The sequence below is a fragment of the Oryza sativa genome, chromosome 8 (genome assembly GCF_034140825.1).
Source record: "Oryza sativa Japonica Group chromosome 8, ASM3414082v1".
NCBI classification, from domain to species: Eukaryota; Viridiplantae; Streptophyta; class Magnoliopsida; order Poales; family Poaceae; genus Oryza; species Oryza sativa.
Genome location: NC_089042.1, coordinates 18,756,781 through 18,779,217, shown reverse-complemented (window position 1 = coordinate 18,779,217; position 22,437 = coordinate 18,756,781). Strand labels below are relative to the sequence as shown.

General features: G+C 39.7%; 1 protein-coding gene across 1 annotated transcript; it reads left to right on the top strand.

Moving 5' to 3' along the window:
* The first annotated feature begins 9,582 nt into the window (after positions 1–9,582).
* LOC136351584 (uncharacterized) lies at positions 9,583–10,485 on the top strand. Its single transcript, XM_066303766.1, has one exon. It carries the CDS (start codon positions 9,583–9,585, stop codon positions 10,483–10,485), a length of 903 nt encoding a protein of 300 aa, XP_066159863.1.
* The last annotated feature ends 11,952 nt before the right edge of the window (positions 10,486–22,437 follow it).

Below are 22,437 nucleotides of genomic sequence, written 5' to 3'. Positions count from 1 at the left end.
AGGGATTCGGCACCCATTATTTTGCTCACATCGAATACGTCCTTGTCGTCAAGACTGTTTCCAAGGATTCGGTATTCATTTTTTTCATATTTTTATTCTTTTTTCACAATGAGCAATTAAAGCTATTTGAGGAATAACAATTCAATAAAGCATATATAGAGAGCATTTATAAATCAAACCATATGCTAGCTTCAACATTGCATATTTTCTTAATTCAAGTATAGAATTTAAGTGTCATGCATCATCTACCTTAAAAGCAAAATCTAAATCTCATGAAAATGCTAGAATACATACAAGCTATGCTAGAGACAAATAAACCTTCAAAGTATTGCTAGCATGCACAAGAAAATACCATATGTATAGAACAAAACTCTCTTTTCTCAATTTTTTCATTGTTATATTTTTGCTTGATAAAACCATGAGGTACAAACTCCCCCTCAAATCATGCCAAAAGAAAGTCATAAAAAGCACTAGCTCCCCCTCAAAATAACCTCCAATTCTCCCCGAACAAAAATCAAGAAGAAATCAAAGATTTTGAAAAAGACATCCAATTGCCAATGATATCACCAAAATTCTCAAGAATTGACATATATCCAATAGTATAAACCAAAACTACAACCTCAAATAGTAGCATATAAAAAAGCTAACAAACAAGAGAGTAGACCAAAATTATGTCAATCCAAAAGTAAAGTGATGTTACCTTACTATACAATCGTCATCTCAACGTTAAACACACATCGGGAGTATGCTGCCAAAATACCTACGAATGAGAAGATATCGAGGCCTCCGTGTTGGGGTTAGAAATAAGAAATTTTGGAATCCAACACTGAGTCACACGACCACTAGAACCAATAGGTACATACGCACTTACAAAATCAGAATCAGACTTACCAGAAAATTTACCGTTTTGCTTCACAAAAGTCCGATTTGAATTTCGCGCAAAATCACCCTAAGGCCGGTTTGACCGCTGCTGTGCCTGCGGTCTGACCGGGCCTGGCAACCGGTCTGACCGACTAGTTAGTGTCGGTCTAACCATGGTCCTCGAATTAAAACCCGATTTTTGCCAACGTTGTTTTGCAAAAGCAATTTCTCTTTCCTTTTTTTGTTTATGGGCAAGTCTAAAACAAAAACCAACCAAATGTCCATCTTTTCCACAAAAAGAACAAGTGTACTTTTCACGACCAGTTTATGAAGTAGATGGTTTTGAAATTGATGGTTTTGCAACAACAGAAGGTTTTGGATTCACAACATTTGATTTCGAAGAAGATGCATTCAAAGAAGACATGATGCCAGCAGATTTAAGCACAGTGTTCTTAGGCTCAGATTCAATCAAAATTTCACCTCTCCTAGCAACACCCAAAACAGTAGGAGGATGTCTAGAATTATGAGTATAAGGATCATAACCTAAACCACGATTGTGTGTGCTAACCTTAGATTGATCAAGAATCATGTTGAGGTTCTTTTTACCATCAGAAAATCCTTGCAAATAACTTTTCAAATAAGAAACCTCTTGATTAAGAATAGCACAATTTTTGCAAGCATCCAAAAGACCTTTTTGCTTTCTACAAGTTGAGCAAGAAAACACCTCATCTTGTTTAACAACTTCTTCCATGTGTTTAACACGCCCTAAAGCATCTTTCAACTTCATCTCATTCAAAACACACTTTGAACAATCTTGAGAAATCAAAACACCATTGTTTTGTTTTTGCCTTATTTGCACATGAAGCATTGACCAAAGAACTTGCACAAAATGCAACTTTGTATTTTTTTCAACACATTCTTGGTCAAAATCAACTCATCAACAACACGAGCTTGTAAAGCAAATCCAAGAGCAAAAGAAGATTCCAACATTTTAGATCTTTCAATCTCAAATTCCAATTTTTTGCAATTAACAGAATTGACATCTTGCAAAGCATTAATTTCAGAAAACAAAACTTCACAAGATTTACATTCATCATCATTAGGAATCAAAGATTTTAATCTAGCAATTTCATCATTTAAAATCTCAATAGTGTGATCCTTCTCATCAAGCTCAATAGAACATGTTTGAAGTTTTTTGGCAAATTTTTAAGTAGCAAGTTCTAATTTATCATAACTAAGCTTTTCTTCATTATCATCATCAGATTCATCAACATCCGAACTAGCATTACGAGAAATAAAACCTAGATCAACAACTTGCTTACCTTTGCCCTCATCTTCATCTTCAGATCCATCAAAAACTTTTATGAGTTCTTGAATTAACCACTGCATGCAGTGCTTCTTCTTCTCCTTCTCCTTCATGTTCTTCTTCTTGTTCACATCATCATCTTTGACTCTCCCATCATCTTCCTTCTTGCCTCTCCCAAGCTTAGGACAATGCGAGCGAATATGATCAAGTGCTCTATACTCAAAACAATGATTCGGTTCTCCTGTTTTCCTGTTCCTAACATTTTTCATAGCTCGAGAAAATTTGTTAGATAGCAAAACCAAGTCCTCCTCCTCGAACTGTTCGAGTTGATCATCGGACATGGCATTAAATAAAGCAAGAACAGAAGACTTTGATGAAGAAGCACCAAGATCCAAAGAAGTTGAAGACGAAACCAAAGCACTAGACTTAGAATCACCTTTACAAGAAGGAATATTCATCTCATGAGTTTTCAGTTTAGTGTAAAGCGAATCCAAAGTCAAAGTAGACATGTTAACAGACTCCTGAATAGATGTAACTTTCATCTCCCAAATAGACATGTCAAGACCATTCAAAAAGTGACGAGAAATCTCAGATTGTGGATAATTAGCATCATAAGAAGAATCAACAGATCTAAGATCACTCAAAATTTTATTAAACCTAGAAAGATAGTCATCCAAAGCTTCTACAGGTTTCATCTCAAATTTAATGTATTCCTTTTTGAAAAGATCACGACGAAGTTCTTTAATGTTATTTGTACCTTGATGAAAATTACTCAAAGCAATCCAAATCTCATGAGCAGTTTGAAGATGAGCAACACGATCATAATCTGAATGAGAAATACCACTCAAAAGAATGTTGCGAGCTTTGCAATTTTGTTCAAAAGCAATTTTTTCAGCAGCAGTATTAATAGCTTCAGGAATCACATAAGGATGAGAAACTTTTCTCCAAAGATCATAATTCTCAGCCATAATGTAAGATTGCATCCTACTACACCAATGAGAAAAATCCGTTCCATCGAAAATATGAGGCTTAGTTGTAAATTTATTAGAAGTAACCATGGCAAAAACTCAAGATCGGCAAAGATCAAAAAGAGCAAACGTGGCTCTGATACCACTTGTAGGATCGAATCACAAGAACTAAGCCAACCAGAGGGGGGGTGAATGGTTGAGATACCCTAAAACCAAAAACTTTTAGCGGAAATAAAAGTTACCCTCGAAATCGATGGATCGCGGTCTGACCGAAGTAGTTGCACCGGTCTAACCGCCTGGAACACGCCGGTCTGACCGAGATCGAACTCCGGTCGAACCGCCGAGATCGCCTACCGTGCCTGCTGCCGCCGCCGGTCTGACCGCCTCGCTTCCGCCGGTCTGACCGCCGCCTTGCCGCCGGTCCGATGAGTCGTCGGTTAGACCGCCGAAACCTGGTGAAACACAAATCGAAGAACTCTTAAAGTGGATGACGACTTTATTACTTCTCTCTGTGTTTACAAAGTGCACCAATAGCACTCCTTACAAAAATTTTGACTAAACTCGAAACCCTAACTTAAAACTTAACTCAATTGCTCTCAAAAGCGATACTGGGAAGCCTCACGCTTCCCCTCTATTTATACATGAGGTAGGCAGCCTAAAGCCACGAACCAAACTCATACTAAGAGTCCTAAACACCTTAGAAAACCCTCTAGTACAAGAAAGAAACTTTACATAACCAATCGTACCAAATTTGGACTCCTTCCAAATTCGACTCCGCATCCCCCATACGCACACAATACCTCCATCGTATGCCATATGGAATCTTCACCAACCACGTGCATCAACTCTACCCTTAGTATCCCGCATGATATCTGACCACCACGGACATCGTCTTACCACCAAGCCGACTCCCGGTCCATCACCGCAAATACTCTCCCGAGGCATCGAGTCACCTACACATGAAACAAACAAAGAAACCATATTCTGAGACCAAGCTATCTCCAACTTGACTCATTGTTAGCAAACAACAGTATTACATACGTATACTATCCATCTAGAAGCCATAACCATGAAACAATCACGAATATCCAAACAAACAACCCGAAACCGAAATTGACACAGCGCCGGCTGGTCTGACCGCTCACATAGCACCGGTCTAACCGGCAACCACCGCCCGGTCTGACCGGTCCCGACAAACCAGTAAACTCTGTTCATCTCCTGAAAACTGATTATCTCCAAAACCACTTCGACGATAATCTCCAAATATCAAAACCGATAATCACATATGCCAAATGATCATCACAGAATAAGAATCAAAACACACGTTGATCTTACAGAAAGGACACCCTTGCGTAAATATCAGCTATAAATCTAAAGATGTAGTATTGTTGCCTCATGCACTGAATCAACGCTAAGCTTGGTAGTTGGCACTATAGGTAGCACAGTGGTGGACTCAGCGGAATGGGCACGGTATGTCCAGAGCTGAAGCTTGCATGATGTAGAGATCAGCTGGCGTATCGATGCTGCGCCCGTGATGATCACCTCACGACAGAAGGCATGGAGTACCTCAAGCGAATCTTAACACATCGCAAATTAGGAAAGGGAGGAAGCGATCAATGCAACTGTTTTTTAATGGAAGTGCTTTCATGTACATTTTTGAAACCAAATTCTAATACATAAAAAGATATCTTTGTGGAATAATTGTTACATGCAAGCTTACAACAGTATGCGGTTTTCTTCTCATCCCCACAGGCCCAAATGCTAGCTTTGGATGTGATTGATGGCTCACTTGCGTTGGCCTGATTCTTACATAATTGATACGGCCTGCTGAACATTAGGAATAATTCTATCGACCAAACAGTGGTAGAGGTATGTGCTTCTCCCTTTCCATCATTTTACCTCAATTGCAACTCGGCGTGTCCATGCACAACTGCCAATGAGCTTAGGGATAGCTCAAGAAATGTGCATTGCAGTGTCAAGACACGATGTGTTTGTTTTCCAATGTCACCCATTCTCAAATACAGTCTAGCTTCTAGCACACTCTCTGTAGTATACAAGCTACATAACTGAAAAGTCCATAAAATTAGCACTTATAGTTATTTTGTAGATAGAGGAAGCATCCCTTATTCACTGATGGATACAAATATGAGAGGGGAAGGAAGGCGAAGTATCCAAATTGGGTTGATGGTTGCAATAGAGTCAATTTGGAGGTAAAAAAAGTAGATAATTATTGATGACAAAGTACATGATAGGTCCAATAAAAAAAACCTATCAAGTAAACCCTTTATTTACTCGTAGAAGTTGATAGCTTCCCGTGTTTGCCATCGTAGAATTTGTCTCTCCCTCTATTGCCCCACTATATTCACTTTTGTTACTTATTTGCCCAATAGTACATCACTAAACTATTTCGCTCTTAAGTGAATATGATGTGTTGTTTTTGTCTAAATATGTACACACATGCCGCATTTTTTTTCGTGCTTTGTGATAAAACAACTTTTTTTTAGATAATGAAATATAACATCCCGGTCTTTGCTCAAGAGAGCTGCAGCCAATTATTACAGAGTAGTAATTAAACAAGAGTGTAGTTCAACCAAACATTGAAAACACCCAATAAATAACTAGCACCATTAGTGAATCATAGGCAACTTATTCTCCGTAATTTTGATCATAAATATGTATAATGCTATGGAAGTAGTTAATATCAAAGATAATTGTATGCAAGCTATCACCACGTTATATTTTTCATGGCTAGGAAAGGACTTGTAGCTGACCACCTCCACGTTATCATGTTCAGGCAAAATGGTCATTTCCAGAAAATTTAAGTAAACAAGCAACGAGAGATGCTGTAATACGCTGATTTTTACCCACTTTTCAAAAACCACCCCACTTTGGATGCAATGTGGATGGTTTTGAGAGTTGATCGAGGGGCCAAAAGTAAATAGTTTTATAGTTAAAAATAATACAGTAGCCATGGTTGAGGGACTAAATATAGATGTTTTTCTAATTCCTTCAAAAATACTATGAATTTCCATGTTAGAACGGACACCCTTACTTAGTATCAGCGATAAACCTAAAGATGTACTATTGTTGCGGCATGCACTGAATTAAGATAAGTTTGGCACTATAGGTAGCAGTGATGGACTCAGCGGAATGGGCGCAGCACGTGTAGAGATCGGTTGGTGCATCGATGTTGGGCCCACGACGATCACTTCACGGAATTAAATTTGAAAATATATTATACAGTTGTTTTTTCTCATTAATATTCAGATGCAATTTATTTGATAGAAATATATCATCAATCTCACATAACTCTTGTGTGAAAATGTCTGGGGCATGACTATGCGGATGGTCTCGCATGGCGACGGTGCGAGACCGCTAGATATCACGCGAGTGGTCTCGCATGACCAGCGAGGGAGACCCAACAGGCTGGGCGCTTCAATTTGATTAATTATCTTTTTTAATGATTAATAATTGCAAATCAGGATGTCTGTTCACTAAATATTATCAGTTAATCATTAATTAGGTAATTAATCGCTAACTAAAGTGGAGCCGTTGGACATGGACGTTCAGTCACGCTAGTTACATGTGCGAGACAGTTCGGTCTCGTTGTTCCGAACTGCGCAACCGTGCGGTCTGTCACCGCACGATATCGGCCGCATCGTAGCACCCACGTTATTTTTATTTATGGCAAAATTGGTTATATAGTATCGAAAGTTCACGTTTTAGATTTATAGCACCGAAAGATACCGATTCACTTTAATAGCACCTAAAGTTCACCCCGTTCCCATTTTTAACACTTCCGTCAATTCTCGATCGTTTTCCGTCCGTCTTGATCCTAGCTAGGCACACGATATGGCGTTTCTACCCTCATTAACATATATTCTACTTATACTTGTGACGGGTAGAAACGCCATATCGTGTGCGTGGCTGGGATAAAGACGGACGGAAAACGATCGAGAATTGACGGAAGTGTTGAAAATGGGAATGGGGTGAACTTTGGGTGTTATTAAAGTGAACCGGTATCTTTCGGTTCTATAAATTTAAAAACGTGAACTTTCAATGCTATATAACCAATTTTTCCTTTTATTTAATGGTTCAGCGAGAATGATGCAATATTTGTGTAAAAAAATTACATCCGAAGTATTTCTGAGATAAAACACAAATAAATAGTATACTTTTAAATTTAATTCTCACTTTACGGGCAGAACGCATGGAGTACTTCAAGAGAATCTTAACACATACCAAAGTAAAGGGAGGAAACGATCAATGTTACTGTTTTTTAATCGAAGTGCGTGTGGAGTCAAATTGTCCTTTTATGTACATTTTCGAACCAAATTCTAATACATAAAAAGGTATGTTTCTGGAACAATAGTTACATGCAAGCTTACAACATTATGCGGTTTTCTTATCAACCCCACATGCCCAAATTCAGGATAATGCTAGCTTTGGATGTGATTGATGGCTCACTTGCGTTGGCCTGATTCTTCGTGCATTGCATTACATAATTGATACGGCCTGCTGCACATTAGGCATAATTTGACAAAACCAATCAGTGGTAGAGGTATGTGCTTCTCCCTTTCCATCATTTTACCTCAATTGCAACTCGGCGTATCCATGGACAACTGTCAATGAGCTTAGGGATACAGAGACCCGTTGTCATACGGTAGCTCCCTAATAGCTCAACAAATGTGCACTGCAGTGTCAAGACACGTGTGTCTGTTTTCCAATGTCACCCATTCTCGAAATACAGCCTAACATCTAGCATGCTGTCTGTATTTTGATATTTTAACGAGGGTTATTATGAGAACGCTCGGCTATTTAGCATGTGACCGACGGGATATATATTTAAGTAAGTGAGAATTATTAGATACCACTTGGAAATGGTTATAAGTGGCCGATGGACCATATTAGTAACCGAGAGGTTTAATACTGTAGTTGGGTCATCAGCGAGGCAGTGTGCCAGAAACCATAGTTAATCACCTCAGCTCCGGCCGTGAACTGTCTGAGCTTTATGAAGGTGACAGGACACAGGGCTCAGGCAGTCAGTACCCTTCTACTGCCTGATCCAGTTGATGGTGGGAAGAACTTGTAAGATCAACATGTGTTTTGATTCTTATTCTGTGATGAATAATTGGCATCTGTGATTATTGGTTTTGATATTGGAGTTTATTGTCAGAGTGGTTTTGGATGATTGGATTTACAGGTGCTGTTATTTTATGTGGTCCGGTCTGACCGGGCGATGGTTGCCGGTCAGACCGGTGCTATGCGAGCGGTCAGACCGGCCGGCCCGCGGTCTGACCGGCCGACGCTGTGTCGGTTTCGGTTTCGGGTTGTTTCTTTGGATATCCGTGATTGTTTCATGGTTATGGCTTCTAGATGGACAGTATACGTATGTAATACTGTTGTTTGCTAACAATGAGTCAATTTGGTGATAGCTTGGTCTCGGAATATGGTTTCTTTGTTTGTTTCATGTGTAGGTGACTCGATGCCTCGGGAGAGTATTTGCAGTGATGGACCGGGAGTCGGCTTGGTGGTAAGACGATGTCCGTGGTGGTCAGATATCATGCGGGATACTAAGGCTAGAGTTGATGTACATGGTTGATGGAGATTCCATATGGCATACGATGGAGGTATTGTGTGCGTATGGGATGCGGAGTCGAATTTGGAAGGAGTCTAAATCTGGTATGATTGGTTATGTAGAGTTTGTTCCTTGTACTAGAGGGTTTCCTAAGGTGTTTAGGACTCTTAGTATGAGTTTGGTTCGTGGCTTTAGGCTGCTTATCTCATGTATAAATAGAGGGGGAGCGTGAGGCTTCCCGGTATCTCTTTTGTATCGCTTTTGTATAGCTTTTGAGAGCTAGTTTAGTTAGGGTTTCGAGTTTAGTCGAGATTTTTGTAAGGAGTGCTGTTGGTGCACTTTGTAAACACATAGAGAAGCAATAAAGTTGTCATCTACTTTGAGGGTTCTTCGATTTGTGTTTCACCGGTTTCGGCGGTCTAAATGGCGACTTACCGGCGGTCAGACCGGCGCATCAGGGCGGTCAGACCGGCGGCGTACCTGCGGTCAGACCGGCGGCGGCGGCGTCGATAGGCAGAGGCGACTTCGGGACGTTCAAGCCGAGCGATCTACACCGGTCAGACCGGCAGAATAGGCGCGGTCAGACCGGCCGATCAACTTCGGTCAGACCGATTTCATCGATTTTGAGGGTAACTTTTATTTGCGCTAAAAGTTTTCGGTTTTTGGGTATATCAACCATTCACCCCCCCCTCTGGTTGGCTTAGTTCTTGTGATTCGATCCTACAAGTGGTATCAGAGCCTTGTTTTCTTCTTTGGATTTTAACCGATCTAGAGTTTTTGCCATGGCTACTAATAGATTTTCAACTAAGCCTCATGTTTTCGATGGAACAGATTTTTCTCATTGGTGCAGTAGGATGCAATCTTACATTATGGCTGAGGATTATGATATTTGGAGAAAATTTTCTCATCCTTATGTGATTCCTGATCAAATTAATATTGATGCTTTAAAACTTGAATTTGAACACAATTGCAAAGCTCGCAATATTCTTTTGAGTGGGATTTCTCGTTCAGATTATGATCGTGTTTCTCATCTTGAAACTGCTCATGAGATTTGGAACGCTTTGAAAAACTTTCATCAAGGAACTTCAAATATTATAGAACTTCGTCGTGATCTTTTCAAAAAGGAGTACATTAAATTTGAGATGAAACCTGGAGAAGCTTTAGATGACTATCTCTCTAGGTTTAACAAAATTTTGAGTGATCTTAGATTTGCTGATTTTTCTTATGATGCTAATTATTCACAATCTGAGGTTTCTCGTCACTTTTTGAATGGTCTTGACATGTCTATTTGGGAGATGAAAGTTACATCTATTCAGGAGTCTGTTGATATGTCTTCTTTGACTTTGGATTCACTTTACACAAAATTGAAAACACATCAGATGAATATTCTTTCTCGTAAAGGTGATTCTAAGTCCAGTGCTTTGGTTTCGTCTTCAACTTCTTTGGATATTGGTGCTTCTTCATCAAAGTTTTCTATTCTTGCTTTGGTTAATACCATGTCCGATGAGCAACTCGAACAGTTCAAGGAGGAGTACTTGGTTTTGTTATGTAACAAAGTTTCTCGAGCTATGAACAATGTCAGGAACAAGAAAAGAGGAGGTCCTAATCAATGCTTTGAGTGTGGTGCACTTGATCATCTTCGCTCGCATTGTCCTAAGTTTGGGAGAGGCAAGAAGGAAGATGATGGTAGAGTCAAAGAGGATGACGTGAACAAGAAGAAGAACATGAAGGAGAAGGAGAAGAAGAAGCATTGCATGCAGTGGCTAATCTAAGTAATCATAGCAGCTTTTCATGAATCGGAAGGTGAAGATGAGAGCAAAGGTAAGCAAGTTATTGATCTAGCTTTTATTGCTCGTAATGCAAATTCTGATGTTGATGAATCTGATAGTGAAGAAAAGCTTAGTTATGATGAATTGGAATATGCTGCTTACAAATTTGCTAAGAAACTTCAGACATGTTCTATTGTGCTTGATGAGAAGGATCACACTATTGAGATTCTAAATGCTGAAATTGATAGATTAAAATCTTCAATTTCTGATGATGATAATTGTTAATCTTGTGAAGTTTTATTTTCTGAAATTAATGCTTTGCGAGATGCCAATTCTGTTAATTGCAAAAAATTGGAATTTTAGATTGAAAAATCTAAAACGTTGGAATCTTCTTTTGCGATTGGATTTGCTTTACATGCTCGTGTTGTTGATGAGTTAATTTTGACAAAGAACGTTTTGAAAAAATACAAAGTTGCTTTTTGTGCAAGTTCTTTGGTCAATGCTTCATGTGGTCAATCCATGAAATCATAGCAGCTTTTCATGAATCGGAAGGTGAAGATGAGAGCAAAGGTAAGCAAGTTGTTGATCTAGCTTTTATTGCTCGTAATGCAAATTCTGATGTTGATGAATCTGATAGTGAAGAAAAGCTTAGTTATAATGAATTGGAATATGCTGCTTACAAATTTGCTAAGAAACTTTAAACATGTTCTATTGTGCTTGATGAGAAGGATCACACTATTGAGATTCTAAATGCTGAAATTGATAGATTAAAATCTTCGATTTCTGATGATGATAATTGTTAATCTTGTGAAGTTTTATTTTCTGAAATTAATGCTTTGCGAGATGCCAATTCTGTTAATTGCAAAAAATTGGAATTTTAGATTGAAAAATCTAAAACGTTGGAATCTTCTTTTGCGATTGGATTTGCTTTACATGCTCGTGTTGTTGATGAGTTGATTTTGACAAAGAACGTTTTGAAAAAAATACAAAGTTGCTTTTTGTGCAAGTTCTTTGGTCAATGCTTCATGTGTGAATAAAGCAAAACAAAACAATGGTGTTTTGATTTCTCAAGATTGTTCAAAGTGTGTTTTGAATGAGATGAAGTTGAAAGATGCTTTTGGGCGTGTTATACACATGGAAGAGATTGTTAATCAAGATGAGGTGTTTTCTTGCTCAACTTGTAGAAAACAAAAAGGTCTTTTGGATGCTTGCAAAAATTGTGCTGTTCTTACACAAGAGGTTTCTTATTTGAAAAGTTCTTTGGAAAGATTTTCTGATGGTAAAAAGAACCTCAACATGATTCTTGATCAATCTAAGGTTAGCACACACAATCGTGGTTTAGGTTTTGATCCTTATGCTCATAATTCTAGACATCCTCCTACTGTTTTGGGTATTACTAGGAGAGGTGAAATTTTGATTGAATCTGAGCCTAAGAACACTGTGTTTAAATCTGCTGGCATCATGTCTTCTTTAAGTGCATCTTCTTCGAAAACAAATGTTGTGAATGCAAAACCTTCTATTGTTGCAAAACTATCAATTTCAAAACAATCTACTTCACAAACTTGTCGTGAAAAGTACACTTGTTCTTTTTGCGGAAAAGATGGACATTTAGTTGGTTTTTGTTTGACTTGCCCATAAACAGAAAAAGGAAAGAGAAATTGCTTTTGCAAAACGACGTTGGCAAAAATCGGGTTTTAATTCGAGGAGCACGGTTAGACCGACATTGTCCAATCGGTCAGACCGGCCAGCGGTCAGACCGCAGGTGAACGGGCGGTCAGACCGGTTACCAGGCCCGGTCAGACCGCAGGCACAGCGGTGGTCAGACCGGTCTCGGGGCAGTTTTTCGCACAATTCAAATCAGACTTTTGTGAAGCGTCAAGGTAAGTTTTCAGGTAAGTCTGATTCTGATTTTGTTAGTGCTTTTGTACCTACTGGTTCTACTGGTCGTGTGACTTAGTGTTGGATTCCAAAATTTCTTATTTCTAACCCCAACACGGAGGTCTCGACATCTTCACGTTTGTAGGTATTTTGGTGGCATACTCCCCATGTGCGTTCAATGTTGAGATGACGATTGCTTTTCAAGGTAACATCAATTTACTTTTGGATTGACATAATATTGTTCTACTTTCTTGATTATTAGCTTTTCATGTGCTAGTGTTTGAGATTGTAGTTTTTGTTGATACTAATGAATGTATGTCAATTTTGAGAGTATTTGTGATATCTTTGGCAATTGGATGTCAATTTTTCAAAATCTTTGATTTTTTCTTGTTTTTTGTTCGAGGAGAATTGGAGGTTATTTTGAGGGGGAGTTAGTGCTTATTCGTGAATTTCTTTTGGCATGGTTTGAGGGGGAGTTTGTACCTCATGGTTTTATCAAGCAATAATTTGACAATGAAAAAATTGATAAAAGAGAGCTTTGTTTATGCATATGGTATTTTTTTGTGCATGCTAGCAATACTTTGAAGGTTTATTTGTCTCTAGCATAGCTTGTATGCATTCTAGTCTTTTCATGAGATTTAGATTTTGCTTTTAAGGGAGATGATGCATGACACTTAAATTATACTTGAATTAAGTAAATATGCAATGTTGATGCTAGTATATGGTTTGATTTTTAAATGCTTTATATATATGCTTTATTGACTTGTTATTCCTCAAATAGCTTTAATTGCTTATTGTGAAAAAGAGAATAAAAATATAAAAAAAATGAATACCAAATCCTTGGAAACAATCTTGACGACAAGGACATATTCGATGTGAGCAAAATAATGGGTGCCGAATCCCTGGAAACAGTCTTGACGATAGGGACGTACTCGGAATAAAAAAAGAGAAAAATATAAGCAAAAAGGCTCAAGAAAAGAAAAGGTTAAAAATTCTCTTTGTTATTTTGTGCTAAAGGTTATTTGAGAAAGAGTGATAAAAGCAATAGGTATATGTGTTTAGTGTTTATTCTTTAATCTATGTGCTTGTTAAGATGTTGCATTATAAATCGTTTGAAATCATGAATTTTGATTGTTGAATCAAGCTTAATTGTAAAATCTTTAATTCATGGTTATACTTTAATGCATGCTTCTTATATTATAGATGGATTCATCTTCTTTTTATTGCAACACATGACATGATATGTTATATGTATGTTAAGCTCTTATACATTAATGAACATAATTTCTATGCTTGATGAAATCATTTTTAAAAGGGGGAGAAATAATGTGAAAATTTTTGGATCTTTTGGAGAAGAGATAAGTTTTGGAGAGAAGAGTTGTGTTTTGGGAGAAGAGAAGAGTTTTTGAGAAGAGCATGTTTTTTTTATTCAATTGGGAATTTCTTTCTTTTAAAAGGGGGAGAAGTTTTCTTGTTTTTGGTTCAATTGGGAATTTCTTTCTTTTAAAAAGGGGGAGAAGTTTTCTTTTGGATTTTTGAGCACGATGTGTACATGTGTACGAAGTTTCTTTCTTTTAAAAAGGGGGAGAAGTTTTCTTTTGGAGTTTTGAGCACGATGTGTACATGTGTACGAAGTGTGCTTTTTACCGCATTTGTTTTTAATTTTCCAAACTCCAAAACATTTTTAATGGATTTGCCAATGTGTTCATCAAGGGGGAGATTGTAAGATCAAAGTGTGTTTTGATTCTTATTCTGTGATGAACAATTGGCATCTATGATTATTGGTTTTGATATTGGAGTTTATTGTCAAAGTGGTTTTGGATGATTGGATTTACAGGTGCTATTATTTTATGTGGTCCAGTCCGACCGGGTGGTGGTTGCCGGTCAGACCGGTGCTATGCGAGCGGTCAGACCGGCTGGCCCGCGGTCTGACCGGTCGAAGCTGTGTCGGTTTCGGTTTTAGATTGTTTCTTTGGATATTTGATTGTTTCATGGTTATGGCTTCTAGATGGATAGTATACGTATGTAATACTGTTGTTTGCTAACAATGACTCAAGTTGGTGATAGGTTGGTCTCGGAATATGGTTTCTTTGTTTGTTTCATGTGTAGGTGACTTGATGCCTCGGGAGAGTATTTGCAGTGATGGACCGGGAGTCGGCTTAGTGGTAAGACGATGTTCGTGGTGGTCAGATATCATGCGGGATACTAAGGCTAGAATTGATGCACGTGGTTGATAGAGATTCCATATGGCATACGATGGAGGTATTGTGTGCGTATGGGATGCGGAGTCGAATTTGGAAGGAGTCCAAATTTGTTATGATTGGTTATGTAGAGTTTGTTTATTGTACTAGAGGGTTTCCTAAGGTGTTTAGGACTCTTAGTATGAGTTTGGTTCGTGGCTTTAGGCTGCTTACCTCATGTATAAATAGAGGGGGAGCGTGAGGCTTCCCGGTATTGCTTTTTAGAGCAATTGAGTTGCTAGTTTAGTTAGGGTTTCGAGTTTAGTCGAGATTTTTGTAAGGAGTGCTGTTGGTGCACTTTGTAAACATAGAGAGAAGCAATAAAGTTGTCATCTACTTTGAGGGTTCTTCGATTTGTGTTTCACCGGGTTTCGGCGGTCTAAACGGCGATTTATCGGTGGTCAGACTGGCGCATCAGGGCGGTCAGACCGGCGGCGGTGTCGACAGGCAGAGGCGACTTCGGGACGTTCAGGACGAGCGATCTACACCGGTCAGACCAGCGGAATAGGCGCGGTCAGACCGATTTCATTGATTTTGAGGGTAACTTTTATTTCCGCTAAAAGTTTTCGGTTTTTGGGTATATCAACTATTCACCGCCCTCTGGTTGGCTTAGTTCTTATGATTCGATCCTACAGAACTGAAAGAAGAATAGACCAAATTCCCTCGGCGTTAATTGGACAGATGGTGATAGGACATTTGGCAGAACTGGAAGAACTGGCATGTCCGTTAGGATCCCTCATCATCTGATGAATTGAGGCAGCAACTTACATTTAGTATAGTTAGAGCATCTTCAACAGCATATCCAAATCAGATTCTCCAAATACACATATAACCAACTCTCCAACTGATTTGGATAGTCAAACTAGGTGCTCACTCTAACAGTCTCCCTATTTTACCATCTCCAAAATAACAAATGGCCCGCATATATATCAGTCTCTCTTCCTTTTCTTTCTTTCCATCTTCCTCTTCACCTGCTAGGGAAATGGACGAGCTGACGACGGGAGTCTACGGTAGGGATGATTGGCGGCGGCGATAGGGGCAGCATCGGAGGGTGGTGACAGATGCGAGGCATACAGTGGCGAATGGTGACGGCGGTAGTGGCTGGCGGGATAGATGGTGTCGGCAGCGCGGATGTTGGCCCAGACCTCAGCGAGGATAGCAGCCGCAACGCCTAGTGAGCTGCACGGCGGCGAAGGTCACGTCACCCCTCGAATCCGGTAGTAGCGTAGGCCGCACGGGGATGGTGGTTGCGATGAGTAAATATTTGTAGCTAGAAAGCTAGTTGAGACTTAAAGAGGCAAGTATTCACCAATATAATGCCAGAGAAAGTTGACTAAAATTGGAGAGTAAACAAGCGATTAATTAATATTTATATTTCTCGATGCCCATGTGGCCAATCTTGTGTGGAAGAATGGAGAGTCACGCATTAAATCCGAGAAAGTCATTAAGAGGATAGGTTGTTAGATTGAAATATACCTATCAAAAATAATTTTTTTAGATTTGAAAATATGACTTTCAAAAATAGATGGAGTAAAACCCAAGAGATCCTGCAACCTCTTGCCTACCAGTTAAAATATACTGACGACTAGTACTCTACTACTAACTAGCTAGCTACCTCACAAAACACTAATTAAGCCACTGGCTTTGCCCATAAAAGTATAAATTAGTTGGACATGGTGTCATGAAACATTTGATGAATGCCATATACCGAAGATCAGAGCCATCCCTTCGTGGTGGACTGGATCCTATTTACATACCCCATGCATATATTCTCCACTGTATTTCACTCAGCATGAATTTCTTTATTAGGAACCGAAAGTTGGAGATCATTCTTTGTCAATTAAACTACAAACAATTGGAATGCGCAGTTGGGCATTATAAACAATACCTAAAATTTGTATTCAAATAAATCCGTGGGGACTGTAATTCAGTAATTGTAAGCACTGCGTGAAACTAGGGTGTTTTTGTCCAATATATAGGCTACTTTGCATTGCAGAAGGTTGTAGCAGATTAAATATATAGGCTACTGAAATTCAAATATATGTTGTTGCACCGCATAGCAGTTTATTTTAGGAAGGAAGCATGGCAAGTCCAATATATATAGGAGTGTGCCGAATTAGCCATCAATTTTGGTGGGACTAATAAATGGATTTGTTAGTCCTATGTAATTAAGTTTATGGCAAGTTAAATTATTTATTTTACAAATTAACAAGTACGCATGCATGCCATATACATATGTAAGTTAACAGATTTTAATTAATTAGACAGTGAGGGTCCTAATGCGTGTTAGTAAGCCTGTGACATGACCTGCCGAGATGTTTGAGGGATTCTACAAACCCTGATATGAATTCTTTTAATTTGAACCTCACAGGTAGCAAAAGGCTACTAATAATCTCCGTCCCGGGTCGAGCCATTGCCGTGCATCCCATTGTCTCCACATAGCTCAGATGGTTCATGGCTGTCCAGCGGTGAGGACAGGTGCTCATTTGGTGCTGTCATAGGCGATGGCTTGACCGCATGACTAATGCATGATAGCTTGATCGTGTAATAATTATTTTGACTATTTTCCAATGCCACCCATTCCTAAATGCACGATCTATTGGGCTGATAGAGGAGGAGGAAGCAACTTTTGTTTGGAAGACAACTAAAGTTAATACAGAGAATGCTACCTATACTTATGTAGGGTACAGCAAGGAAACTAAAGTTAATAAGGCCTGTTCGGCTGTTGGTTTCGTGGTTGCGCCGCAGCTGAAGCTGCTAGCCGGCTGCTGGTTTCGTGGCTACCAGTCTACCAAACAGGCCCTATAATAGGAGCTAGCGTTCTTTTTATGGGCTTATTCAATGTTTTAATCTTACAAAATTTTCTTACTTTTCACTCACCATAACATGCACATGCATAGCCTTAGTTGTATAAATGTATAATATATAATATAAACTTGCTGCATACTCTGAGGGATGGCTTGGTCCCAGCAACCTTCATGACAGCGCTGATAACCCATTGCCTATAGCTGTGATAGCCCACCACCCGTTGCCATTTTTCCATGGCTCGGATATTTTTTAGAGGAAAGGCCACAAGGACCCAGATTTTTAAAAAAAGCATGAGTCTTATATAGTTTTCACATAACACTGGGGTGGCACAGTTTTCAGGGCTAGCCTTGGGCCTAGGCCGGTTATGTGACACCTAGGGCCCAGGCCGGAGGGGGGTGGGGCATCACCACCTCCCAGCCCAGCGGCAGCCAGCCCGGCAATCCCAGGCAAAGCATGCTGCGCGCAAGCTAGGAGGGAGGGAGGTGAGAGGCCACGTCGCTACTCATCTCCACGCGACTCTTCGTTTTCTGTTTTTTTTTTTACGCGACTCCACCTCTGCGACCGGCGACTCCGCTCTGCGCGTTGCAGCTGCCGTGCAATCCCTGTCTCCCTGAGTCCGCTCTGTGACACAACGCCGCGCACCCACGCCGATGGCCGATCGATGCCGGATCACCGCCTGATAGTGATGGCTGATGCCTTGTTAACGACGAAATTTGGTAAATCATGCATCGAATTTGGAGTTAAGGCCGAAGCGGATTTGGGAGGAAATCGATAATGGAAACAGAGTATGAATCGGCTTCGGAACCGTATCGGCTACAGTGTGCATTGGCAGTTACCGAATCGGACAAGGCAAGCCGATGTAGCCGATTCCGGCAAGATGATAATGGAATCATTGTCGGATTGAGTTGACGTGCTTCATAATGATTGCCATGTACGGATCGAGTCCGAAGAAGGCAGTTGTATCTATTAATTAGGAATAGTTTGTTAGTTTCCTTTTTTATCCTTAGGAAAGTATGTTTAGTGTCCGATTATGAATTTATGCTTTCCTTTTATCTTTAGGAAAGTTTCTTTCTTGTCCTACAAGGACTAGTATCTACCCATGGGTATAAATATGTACACCCGGGGTCATTGTAATCAATCTCGATCAATACAACTACTCTCGGCGCATCGCCACCCTCTTTCCTGAGGTTTTTACTTATCAACCGGCGGAATTTGGCACCTGACGTGGGGCTGCATCGGCTTTCGATCTTCGGCGAAGGGGTAAGTCCTACGTTTCGTCAGCCCTAGTGAATCTGTCGGCTACGTTGGTGTTGTTCAAGGCTGCATCGCTTCGAACTCTTGGATCGCTCTGGTTTGGTTGAAATATTTGCCTACCTGATATCTCAATTCTATCTCTAATTGCATTGTGTTTAGAGGCGCATCGGTTTAGTTGGGACTGTCTCGGTTAGGTCTGATCTCCTGTCTTAGCCGATATATCTCTACAATCATAATGTTGTTCTAAATATATTTGTTATATCCATCACATTAGACAGATCAATCGGCTCATCGAGTATTAGATTATCATATATAATCTCGTGCTGCATCGATTAGGTTCGACCTACTAGATTGTTGTTGATAATATAAGTCTTGTTAAGCCAATAGGTTCATGCTAATGTTTTATCGAGGTGCTAGCCGATAAGTTATCTGGACGTTGCATCGGCTTGTAAAGATTGCATATACATATAAATTGGATTTAGCCGATCGCAACAAAGGTTTCACTGTTTAATCTAATCTTATGGATTTTATGACATCGGACCTCCAGCCGATGTATGCTTTAACCTTCGGATCGATGCTTATTTATCATATCATTATTTGCTGATTGGTTTATACTAGATTATATTGTTATTTTATTACCTCATCATCAACCGATTGCCTTTATATCATTATCTACATTGAACATATAGTCGATTGCTTAAACCCTATCGCCATCGGCTGATATCGGCATCGGCTATTATCGGCTATCGGCTGGAACTACTCCATCGGCTTGTCAGCCGATTTGCATATCTTGTCAGTTGCAGGATCAAACTGACTGGCACGCCTGTATCTCATCAAGTTTTGGACCTGCACTGGAGCTAAGCAGATCTCTCAGGCCAGTATGTGTTTTTTTGCTTCAACACGCCTCTCCCTGTGATCCCGTCTCCTATAGGCTACGGGCAAACTGAGGTTAGAGTCTTAGAGTCTTTTTGTACTGTGTTACTCCTTCTAAGAAATTTAAGTTAGCAACTTATTACTTATGGACTTAGGATTTTCTTGCTTGCATGCTGTCAATTGTTCAAAACAATTGATACTAAGAGTTATCTAGCATAGGGTGGAATGAGGAACTGGAAGCATTTATACCTTGAGACTCAAACAACATGACAACAGTATTGAGCATATAAGACACATGAATACTTGGAATGGACTTAGGTGGAGATTAAGCAAAAACCAGACAATTGATGATGATTTGCAACGGGAAATTGCAAAGGAAAAAAGATTGTCGGAGACAAGTTTTTGGTAAGAATAGTTTCTGCTATGAAATTTCTTGCTAAACATAATTTGGCCTTTTGAGGATTAAAGGAGAAACTTTATGAAGATAACAATGGTAAAATTTTTTTGTGTCAATATATAGTATATATGATTTAAAAAGTATATACTAGAAGTAAAAGAAATAACCTTAACTCTTTAAAGGCCTATAGTGTCAAGTTCGTCTAGGGCACTCGAAATTGTTGGGCCAGCCCTAGCGGCTTTCGGTACCAGGCAGGCACAAAAACAACTAAGAGACATGAAAGTCTATCTAAAACAGAGATTGACAGAAAACTAGCTAAAACAACTGACTGAGCAGTGAGAAATAGTTGGGCTGATAAAATGAAAAGGAAGTGAGAACATACAGTGTGTTTCTTTTTCAATGCCACCCATTCTCATAATAAACTTATATGTAACAAGTGTTGCCTTAGTATGGGCACATGTATTGTTTCATTTGGAAGATAGGCAGAGAGAGAGAGAGGAGGAAACAATCCGTTCTTGGATGACATGGTAGTTGGTTACTACAATGGAAGAAGTGGATCGACCATCATGAATAGGAAAAAGATTTTAAATAGCTTATGGTTAAGGGAGGTGAAATATGAATTAAATATCAATAGAAAATTTCTCAGGTTCCTCTAAGTTTTTAACCAGTCTGTCTCATGCACGTGAATATCATACAATCCCTTATATGCCCCTAAATTTCTTTATAGACCCCTACATATCCATTATGTTAATTGACTGTGAAGAGACCATTAACAACAGTTAAATTTGGCAAATTAGGTCTTTTGCCAAATTTAGTAATTTCAGCCATTCGCAGAGCCACCGCCCGGCAACCCGCGGCTGTGGTCTCGGCAACAGGTTAATGGTCTCTTCACAGTCAATTAACACATAAGTCATCATGTGTGCTGGTTGTCGGTTTGGAAATCCGCTATGACTGGTTCCTAACCAACAACAAATACCTTATTTTAGTAGTGACGGAATATTATGGCTGGAAGGACGCGTGTAGAGGTAAGCCTGCCAATGGGCTGGATTGAAATGGGCCCAATGGATTGGTTTCAGCTTTGGGTGTAGTTTGGATGGATGGAAATGGATTGAGGAGTTTAATGGGCTGGACTGGTTAGGGTAGAGGTGGAAACAGTTTGGATTGGATTGGTTTTTGGTTTCTGATTTTTGGATCCAAATTGGATTCAGTCCATGGATTTCTTTGGATGCACTAGACAGTCCAGTACTCTCCAAACCTAGCGTCATCAGTCGTCCACGGCTCCACTCCTTCCGCCGCCGCCGCTCCCTCCCCTTGCTTCGCCTCCTCCATCTCTCCGCCACCGTCCGCGAATCCGCCGCCAAGCCGTCGCCAGTCAGATTCCCTCCCCCACCACCATTGCTTTTCTTTTTCCCTGGTTTTTCTCGGTCTTTGATCTATCCTGGTTGTTTTGTTTGTGTTTTTTTTTGGGTCTCTTCCTGATCTTGGTGGTTGCGGGTGCAGGTGAAGCAGAAGAAGAGGAAGGTGCGTGCGCCGCTGGGCGTTGGCGAGGATGTCCTCCTCCGGCGGTCCGGCCGCGTCGCCAATCTATAAGAAGCCCAAGTACCACGACGTATGTGAACAGTGTGATTGGTGTGATAGTTTCTATAAGATTTTGTTTTTTTTGTTGGTTTTACTGAGGAGTTAACTTGCTCAAGATTACAATCTTTGATGGGTTTATGTGCAGGAGTTCCAAGATTTCAAGAAGAAGATAAGGAGGTATAGTGAATGCAGGTTCCCTTCATCTCCCAATGCAAATTATTTAACATATCATTACAGATTGAGTCCTGATATGATTTTGAGATGCAAATTAATTCTATGGTCAATCGAATTTTAGTGTGCAAATTTTAGATTGTAGCACGTGTACAATGTGTGGAAAAAATAATTATAGACCATGTTCTTTCAACTATCTTGATTTTAGATTTCTTCCTCTATGCAGACAATTGAACAAACTCAATAATAAATATGTCCATACAAATGTCAGAGAGTTCAGGTACTAATAGTCCAAATAATAATCAATCTTCAAGAACACGTAAGAGAGCTAAAGTATGGGAACACTTTCAGCAAGAGGTTGTAATGATAGATGGTGTCCCCAAGACTCAATGCAAATATTGTAGCTTAAGATTGACAGCCGCCAAAAAGTCAGGAACAAGTCACCTTATTAATCACATAGCCGAATCATGTCCAGCTATTGATGGTGATGCTAGAATCAACTTCCTTGCAACAATTAAGAAACAGACTAGGGAAGGTTTCGTGTTTGTTCCCAAGAGAAGCCGGGAGCTAATGGTCAGATTCTTCATTCATGCAGAGGTGCCATTCAAGAAAATTGAGGATCCTTATTTTTTGGAGTGGGTGGAGTCCATGCAGCCAACTTTCAAAGTTGTGGGGCGTCAAACACTTCGTGATGATGCCTTTAACTTGTATGAGCGAATGAGGGAAGACTTGCATGCTGAAATACATAATCTTGAT

Coding starts and splice junctions, on each gene's coding strand:
- LOC136351584 (XM_066303766.1), top strand. CDS start 9,583: ATGGCTGAGGATTATGATATTTGGAGAAAATTTTCTCATCCTTATGTG.